The sequence below is a fragment of the Palaemon carinicauda genome, chromosome 7 (assembly GCF_036898095.1).
Source record: "Palaemon carinicauda isolate YSFRI2023 chromosome 7, ASM3689809v2, whole genome shotgun sequence".
In the NCBI taxonomy this organism is placed as follows: domain Eukaryota; kingdom Metazoa; phylum Arthropoda; class Malacostraca; order Decapoda; family Palaemonidae; genus Palaemon; species Palaemon carinicauda.
This window is the reverse complement of record NC_090731.1, coordinates 169,571,753-169,581,134: the sequence shown is the minus strand read 5'-3', so window position 1 is coordinate 169,581,134 and position 9,382 is coordinate 169,571,753. Positions and strand designations below refer to the sequence as shown.

At 35.2% G+C, this 9,382-nt stretch overlaps 2 protein-coding genes across 2 annotated transcripts in view; both read left to right on the top strand.

Moving 5' to 3' along the window:
• LOC137643715 (uncharacterized) overlaps window positions 1–1,161 on the top strand; it is a 6,301-nt gene extending 5,140 nt beyond the window's left edge. Inside the window, exon 3 of the mRNA XM_068376418.1 lies at window positions 1,019–1,161. Within this exon, the coding sequence (XP_068232519.1) occupies window positions 1,019–1,152 (134 nt within the window). The 3' untranslated portion in view covers window positions 1,153–1,161. The remainder of the gene's footprint in view (window positions 1–1,018) is intronic.
• A 17-nt stretch (window positions 1,162–1,178) lies between these two features.
• On the top strand, window positions 1,179–9,078 carry LOC137644654 (mast cell protease 1A-like). The gene is made up of 6 exons (XM_068377605.1): window positions 1,179–1,214; window positions 3,075–3,184; window positions 4,439–4,709; window positions 5,228–5,333; window positions 6,698–6,855; window positions 7,931–9,078. Exons 1-6 carry the CDS (start codon window positions 1,179–1,181, stop codon window positions 8,333–8,335), a joined length of 1,086 nt encoding a protein of 361 aa, XP_068233706.1. The 3' UTR covers window positions 8,336–9,078.
• Window positions 9,079–9,382: the final 304 nt, after the last annotated feature.

The window sequence follows — 9,382 nt, the reverse complement described above, 5'->3', positions numbered from 1 at the left end:
AACAATGTGAAAGAATAAACATATAAAGTATCGTTATGGTAAGTCTAAATTTAATAACACAATCCGCCGAAGTCAACTACAGCAGCTTATTTTCGGATGCACGCTTTGTAATTTTGTAATTTTTCACATATTCTAACACAAATTGGGATAAATTACACTCAGCATAAGTTAAACATGTTATTATAAACTTTCTTTGAATACCAGAATTTACCAAAAACATGGAATCCCGATATATGTGAAAACTTATGGGGAGGTAAAAGAACAGCCTGTAGCGGCCTGGCGGGAAAACGATCCCTTCTGACTGTCATAGACGCAGTTTTTTTTTTTTTTTATTAAAATAGTTTGGCCTATTCCTTTCACTTTAAATAGTCTTGCATTGTCTCTCTTCGTAATATTTTGCTCAGTATTTCCCCACATTCCTGTTCCTCACCTAATATCTATCTATTCTCCCCGATATCCCTTCTGTCCTCATACACCTGACAACACTGACATAACCAAACAATTCTTCTTCACCCAAGGGGCTACTGTACTGTAATTGTTCAGTGGCCACTTTCCTCCTGGTAAGGGTAGAAGCGACTCTTTAGCTATGGTAAGCAGCTCTTCTAGGAGAAGGACATTCCAAAATCAAACCATTGTTCTCTAGTCTTGGGTAGTGCCATAACCTCTGTACCATGGTCTTCCACTGCCTTGGTTTAGAGTTCTCTTGCTTGAGGGTACACTCGAGCACACTCTTCTATCTTCTTTCTTTTCCTATTGTTTTGTTAAAGTTTTATAGTTTATATAGGAAATATTTATTTTGATATTGTTACTCTTCCTGAAATATTTTATTTTCCTTTTGTCCTTTCCTCACTGAGCTATTTTCCCTGTTGGGGCCTCTGGGCTTATAGCATCCTGCTTTTCCAACTAGGGTTGTAGCTTAGCAAGTAATAATGATAATGATAATATGGGATATAATAATAATAATAATAATAATAATAATAATAATAATAATAATAATAACCCCATCTTTTCTTTCCAGTGTGCAATGCCTGGAGCCATTACTTACGTCGAGATGAAGGGAGATGTGACATAGAGCATCCACTGATCTATGGAGGAGAAGAAGCTAACATAGGAGAATTTCCTCACGCTTTAAGTATCTCGCTGACACTTTAATGGCATGAATAAATAGCCTCTGTACCATGGTCTTCCACTGTCTTGGGTTCTCTTGCTTGAGGGTACACTCGGGCACACTATTCAGTCTTATTTCCCTTCTTACTTTTTTGTTAGAGTTTTTATAGTTTATATATGAGATATTTATTTCAATGTTGTTTACTCCTCTTAAAATATTTTCTTTCCTTGTTTCCTTTCCTCACTGGGCTTTTCCAACTAAGGTTGTAGCTTAGCAAGTAATAATAATAATAATAATAATAATAATAATAATAGCCTCTGTACCATGGTCTTCCACTGGCTTGGGTTCTCTTGCTTGAGGGTACACTCGGGCACACTATTCAGTCTTATTTCCCTTCTTACTTTTTTGTTAGAGTTTTTATAGTTTATATATGAGATATTTATTTCAATGTTGTTTACTCCTCTTAAAATATTTTCTTTCCTTGTTTCCTTTCCTCACTGGGCTATTTTCCCTATTGGAACCCTTGGCCTAATAGAATCCCGCTTTTCCAACTAGGGTTGTAGATTAGCTAATAATAATAATAATAATAATAATAATAATAATAATAATAATAATAATAACCTCTGTACCATGATCTTCCAGCGTCTTGGGTTAGAGCTCTCTATTCTACCCATGTCCTTATTCCTTTCCTCACTGGGCTATTTTTTCCCTTTTGGAACCCTTGGCCCTATAGAATCCTGCTTTCCCAACTAGGGTGGTAGCTTAGCTAATAATAATAATAATAATAATAATAATAATAATAATAATAATAATAATAATAATAACCTCTGTACCATGATCTTCCACTGTCTTGAGTTAGAACTCTCTTGCTTGAGAGTACACTCGGGCCCACTATTCTACCCATTTCCTTATTCTTTTCCTCACTGGGCTATTTTTTCCCTTTTAGAACCCTTAGCCTTATAGCATCCTGATTTTCCAACTAGGGTTGTAGCTTAGATAATAATAATAATAATAATAATAATAATAACCTCTGTACCATGATCTTCCACTGTCTTGAGTTAGAGCTCTCTAGCTTAAGGGTAAACTCGGGCACACAATTCTACCCATTTCCTTATTTTTTTCCTCTCTGGGCTATTTTTTCCATTTTGGAACCCTTAGCTTCATAGCATCCCGCTTTTCCAACTAGGGTGGTAGCTTAGCTAATAATAATAATAATAATAATAATAATAATAATAATAATAATAATAATAATAATAATAATAATAATAGCCTTTGCACCATGATCTTCCAGTGTCTTGGGTTATAGCTCTCTTGCTACCCATTTCCTTATTCCTTTCCTCACTGGGCTATTTTTTCCCTTTTTGAACCCTTGGCCCTATAGCATCCTGCTTTTCCAACTAGGATTGTAGCTTAGCTAATAATAATAATAATAATAATAATAATAATAATAATAATAATAATAATAATAATAATAATAGCCTTTGTACTATGGCCTTTCACTGTTTTGGGTTAGAGCTCTCTTGCTTGAGAGCACACTCGGGCCCTCTATTCTACCCATCTCCTTATTCCTTTCTTCACTGGGCTATTTTTTCCCTGTTGGAACCCTTAGCCTTATAGAATCCTGCTTTTCCAACTAGGGTTGTAGCTTAGATTGTAATAATCATAATCCCAAAATTTTAGTACTTTTAGAACGAAATTTTACCTGCTAACATTTTTTCTCTGATTTAATTATTACTTTCCTCACTGGGATATTTTTTCCCTGTTGATTTTATAGAATCCTGCTTTTCCAACTAGGGTTGTAGTTTAGATTGTAATAATCATAATCCCGAAAATCTTAGTACTTTTAGAACGAAATTTTGCCTGCTAAAATTTTTTCAGAATATTCCCGTTTTCTACGGGATCTGGCCGTCACCCTACAAACGCTCCAATTTTTTCTCCGATTTAATTATTGTTTCTCGGTTTACAGGTTCTTGTGGGCAAGAAATACAGACGATTTAGTATCAATTACGACTGCGGAGGGACCCTGATTTCACCCCACTTCGTACTCACGGCTGCTCACTGCCTAGCTGTTGACACGTGAGATCTAATTATAAAATCTAATCAAAAATCTAAAGCAACTCTAAGAAGTTTTATAAAATGTAATCAAAATGTAGAGTAACTCTAAGAAGGTCTGTTACTGAGACAAAATTGCAGTTTAGGGAGGCAAATACTAAGATTATGTTTAATAATCTTAAAATATTTTATTTTGATTGTTTTTACTTCTGTAGTTTATTTATATCCTTGTTTCCTTTCCTCACTGGGGTATTTTTCTTGTTGGAGCCCTTGGGCTTACAGCATCATGCTTTTCTAACTAGGGTTGTAGCTTAGCTAATAATAATAATGATAATAATAATAATAATAATAGTAATTATAATAATGATAATAATAATAATATTGAACAAATGGACCTTAGAATACACAAGAGGAAATAGAAATGTATTATCGAAAGAGAACACAAGTCCTTTGCCATGGGTGAATTGAGTAATGTGAATGATTATTGAATAAAGGGAATAGAAGAGAGATGAACTTGAATGATGAGAGGAAAATGTAATGAGAGAAATTAAGGCGTTAAATAATAGAAAGGTGTCGAATCTATTTGATTAAAAATGAGCTACTGCAATATGTTTAGGGATGATGGTATGGTAAAGGGGCTGGCCAGGGTGTGGAAGGTATGCATGACTGAGGGAAAGATTCCTGAAAAATGAACGAGACCGGTACACTTGGAAAGGTATGTGGTATAGTTTTGATTGAGATATTAAGACATGACAATAAATGTTGCAAGAGAGAGATCATTGTCCATTTGAGTATGACATGCAACCAATCAGTAAGTTTCGATGTAATGTAGCCTAACCAAACCTAATTAGCCTTAATTAGTAGTATTTTGCTTGTAACTCTATCAAACAATGGATTTCTTACTTCCATAACAGTCAATTCTCTGTCTTTGATCGTATCCTTGTGTTCAACACTTACATTCTTGTGTATATACCATTCAATTTTACTTTTGTAATTTTACAAATTGTACTTATAAATATGTGTATTTAAACTTACCCCAGCTGTTGTCAACTTCATGATGAACATGAAACATTAATGAAAACAACTTCAGCAAAGGGGTCTGCCCCCTTCTAAAACCTCTCCCACTTCCTACATCCTTAACCCATCTATACCTTTACCTCCCCTGAATTTATCCCCCCTCTATCCTTTCCCACTTATCTATCCATAATAGAAAACGCACCTTCTCTTCCTTTTCCAATACAAATCCATTAATAAAAAAACATTTTTTTCTATCCAAAGAGAAAAAGGAATAACTATCTGGGTTAAACTCGGAGAACACAACCTGGAACATGACTCTACACAGGAGACCACACCGCAACTAAAGGGTCCTCTGCCCTCTTCGTTATACGGCGCAGAGGACCTAGACCTAACTTCCGAGTCAGAAGACAATGTCACAATCACAGCTCCTGTGGAACAGGTGATCCAAGTTGAGAGTGTGTACGTCTACCCAGATTACGTCTTCCACAAATACCCGTACCATGACATAGCTCTGATGAAGTTGAAACATCCGGTGAGTAATTGAAACTGGGTTGTTCGTGTGTCGGTGCGTGTATGTATGTTTGTCTGTACGCGTTTGTGTGTATGTGTGCGCAAGAGTGTTCCCGGGAAAATCATAACTGGTAACATTATTAGTAAAATTTCTTGACTTCTACAAAACCATATTGACAATTTTGTTTTTCTTACCAGACAGATAAAAATAGATGGGTACTCTCAAAAAAATCTATTATCGAGCATTACCATTTAACACAAAATCTGAATATAAAAGAATATACTTTGATATCAATCTGACTTAATTAAATGACATTTTAAATATATTTTGAACTTTCATTTTATTAATAGGCTACAATGTCTTGACATCAAAAACCAACATTGGCAGTTGAGGGGCACTCTTAAAAGTTTTAATATCGAACATCGTCATTTAATATAAAATATCAATATAAAAAATATACTTTAATATCAATCTGACTTAATTAAATGACATTTTAACTATATTTTGTACTTTCTTTCCGTTCTCTTTTAACTCTGAAGGCAAAGTTCACAGCGCGAGTTCTGCCAGCTTGTCTACCAAACGAGTTTCCGGCCATCGGTTACGTTGGTCAAAAGCTTACTGTTGTTGGATGGGGCAAAACTGCTTGTAAGTTATACAATAATTTGCTACACACACACACACACACACACACACACACACACACACACACACACACACACACACACACACACTTTCTGAGTGAGGATACCTTAACGTGGTGAAATGGGTTTGCGTATCGCCATGATCAGCAAAGCTGTACTAGTCAGGGACACCCATACATGGTTAGTTTATTATTATTATTATTATTATTATTAGCTAAGCTAAAACTCTAATTTGGAAAGCAGGATGCTATAAGTCCTAGGGCTCCAACAGGGAAAAATAGCTCAGTGAGGAAAGGAAATAAAATATTATTATTATTATTATTATTATTATTATTAGCTAAGCTAAAACTCTAATTGGGAAAGCAGGATTCTCTAAGCCCTAGGGCTCCAACAGGGAAAAATAGCTCAGTGAGGAAAGGAAATAAAGAAATATTATTATTATTATTATTATTATTATTATTATTATTATTATTATTATTATCTAAGCTAAAACTCTAATTGGGAAAGCAGGATGCTATAAGCCGTAGGGCTCCAACAGGGAAAAATAGCTCAGTGAGGAAAGGAAATAAAGAAATATCATTATTATTATTATTATTATTATTATTACAGTATTATTATCATTATTAGCTAAGCTAAAACTCTAATTGGAAAACTAGGATGATATAAGCCGTAGGGCTCCAACAGGGAAAAATAGCTCAGTGAGGAAAGGAAATAAAGCAATATTATTATTATTATTATTATTATTATTATTATTAGCTAAGCTAAAACTCTAATTGAAAAACTAGGATGATATAAGCCCTAGGGCTACAACAGGGAAAAATAGCTCAGTGAGGAAAGGAAATAAAGAAATAAACTGGAAGAGTATTAATGAACAATTAAAATAAGAATCTTTAAGAACAGTAACATTAAAAAATCTCCCACCATTACCAATCCGCAGTGGCCAGCGTAGTGATGAATATTGGCCAAACCTCAGAAATGAATAAGGACATGTCTGAGGCCTTTGTCCTGCAGTGGACTAGAAAAGGCTGCATTTGTTGTTGCTAATATATTATCAGTTATTCATTCATTTACGGCTTTAAACAGTCACATTTATACTTATTTTCAATATATTAAATATCATTGATTTAATTTTCTTGGATTTTTCTTATATTAGGCCTACGTTCTGTGACGTCATTTTGATTTCCATTCTGTTTGTTGTTGTTTAGATATTATCAGTTATTTGATAATTTGCAGCTATAAACACTCACATTTATACTAATTTTAAATATATTAAATATCATTGATTTAAATTTCTCGTTGCATTTTTTTTTTAGATTAGGCCTACGTTCTGTGACGTCATCCTGATTTTCCATTTTGATTTCATTTCAGTTTCTAGCAAAATGTCGCAGACGTTACAGAAAGTGAACGTAACCGTGATTAATCGTCTAATGTGTTCCGTGACCAAAGCAAACGATCGATTTACTAACCCCAATGGCATCACGGAGGATATGATCTGCGCTGGCGACACTATGAAGGACTCCTGCTCGGTGAGGACTCGGGAGCTTTGTTTATGTTTCTTCTTCTGCTTGTTCTAGTAATGTTTCTCCTTTAGCTTCTTACTACCGAAAGAAGTATGAAGTGCTGAATGTTGATCTTATGAAGGACTTTGTTCGGTGAAGAGTCGAGCTTTGTTTATGTTTCTCCTGCTTGTTCTAGTATGTTTCTCCTTCATCTTCTTCAACCGAAAGAAGTATTTAGTGCTGAATGTTGATCTTATGAAGGACTATAGTTTGGTGAAGAGACAAGCTTTGTTTATGTTTCTTCTTCTGCTTGTTCTAGTAATGTTTCTCCTTTAACTTTTTCTACCGAAAGTATGAAGTGCTGAATGTTGATCTTATGAAGGACTCCTGTTCGGTAAGGACTCGGGAGCTTTGTTTATGTTTCTTCTTCTGCTTGTTCTAGTAATGTTTCTCCTTCAGCTTCTTCTACCGAAAGAAGTATGAAGTGCTGAATGTTGATCTTATGAAGGACTCTTGTTCAGTGAGGAGTCAAGCTTTGTTTATGTTTCTTCTTCTGCTTGTTCTAGTAATGTTTCTCCTTCAGCTTCTTCAACCAAAAGAAGTATGAAGAGCTGAATGTTGATCTTATGAAGGACTCTTGTTCAGTGAGGAGTCAAGCTTTGTTTATGTTTCTTCTTCTGCTTGTTCTAGTAATGTTTCTCCTTCAGCTTCTTCAACCGAAAGAAGTATGAAGTGCTGAATGTTGAATTTATGAAGGACTATAGTTTGGTGAAGAGACAAGCTTTATTTATGTTTCTTCTTCTGCTTATTCTAGTAAAGTTTCTCCTTCAGCTTCTTCAACCGAAAGAAATATGAAGTGCTGAATGTTGATCTTGTGAAGGACTATAATTTGGTGAAGAGTCAAGCTTTGTTTATGTTTCTTCTTCTGCTTGTTTTTCCTTAGGAAAGTAGGTGAATGTTAGCGTTCCTCCTTCAGCACTCAGGCAAACATTAAACTTTTAGGGACAGTTTTAGAAAGTTTTCATGTAAACTCATCTAGTTCAGAACCAATTGATATTATCCAACCCATATTATCTCACCTTTCATCTCAATTCCATCCCAGGGTGATAGCGGAGGTCCACTGACATTTCAAAGTCCAGCGAGCTCTTCTTGCGAGCACACTATTGTCGGCGTGGTCAGCTACGGCGTCGGAAGAGGACGCTCACCCTGCGGTCTTATGGGAGTGTACACCAGAGTATCATCCTACCTGGATTGGATCACCGGTTATATAGCCCCTCATGGTACTGGGTACAAACATAAAATGGACAATGATACATACTATGATTATGATAGCCAGGAATCTGATTCAGATGAAAACATTACCGAAGACCCGCTAGGTGAGAAGGCGTCGTCAGCCGCTGATGAAGATATCTTAATTGGAACTGAAGCAGTTCCTGATGAAGGCGGTCCAGGAATTTTGGGCTTTGTAGGGGCGGATATGTTTTCGGACGAGGAATTTAGGAAGTGATATTTTTACACCAAAGAAATTATTTATGCTTATACATACATACATATACCAAGGCACTTCCCCCAATTTTGGGGGGTAGCCGACATCAACAAATGAAACAAATCAAAAAGGGGACCTCTACTCTCTACGTTCCTCCCAGCCTGACAAGGGACTCAGTCGAGTTCAGCTCGGTTCAGTATATGAATAACACGATGATAATAACGAGAAAAAAATATGTATATTTTATTCATAAAACTTTACACATAATACCGTTTTCTTCGAAATACATAAAAAAAATAAACTGAAATTTAGCAATTCAATTTAATTCAAAGTTATGTGCTAAACATCGGAGGTGATTCGTGGCCATGTTGGTTCATTTCGTTAATCACTTCAACATCTTTAGTGTGGATTCTTCCTTTACGTGATTTTTTTACGTTCACATCGCCAAAATTTAATTGTAGGATCTCGTGAACTACAAATTTTTCTCTTCCACTTTTTCTTAAAATTCGTTGAGCCATAATGGGCTATATACGGATATTTCTAAAAACTAAAATCAACACCAGTCACAACGGAAGATGGATAAATTCTGAATTTGTAACCGAGACAAACTTAGAGAACGAACTAGAAAAAATTTTATGGTAAAGTAGTTTGAAGTTTGTGTTTTAATTTCAGCGAATGGTACTTCACTCTAATAGCTATAGTCAATTTCTCTTTTAGCGATGCAGATTTGCACAGGCTCGCAGCGGTGCCCTTTTAGCTCCGAAAAGTTTCCTGATCGCTGATTGGTTGGACGAGATAATTCTAACCAATCAGCGATCAGGAAACTTTTCCGAGCTAAAAGGGCACCGCTGCGAGTCGGTGCAAATCTGCCTCGATATATATATATATATATATATATATATATATATATATATATATATATATATATATATATATATATATATATATATATAATATATATATATATATATATATATATATTATATATATATATAGAGAGAGAGAGAGAGAGAGAGAGAGAGAGAGAGAGAGAGAGAGAGAGAGAGAGAGAGAGAGAGAGAGAGAGAG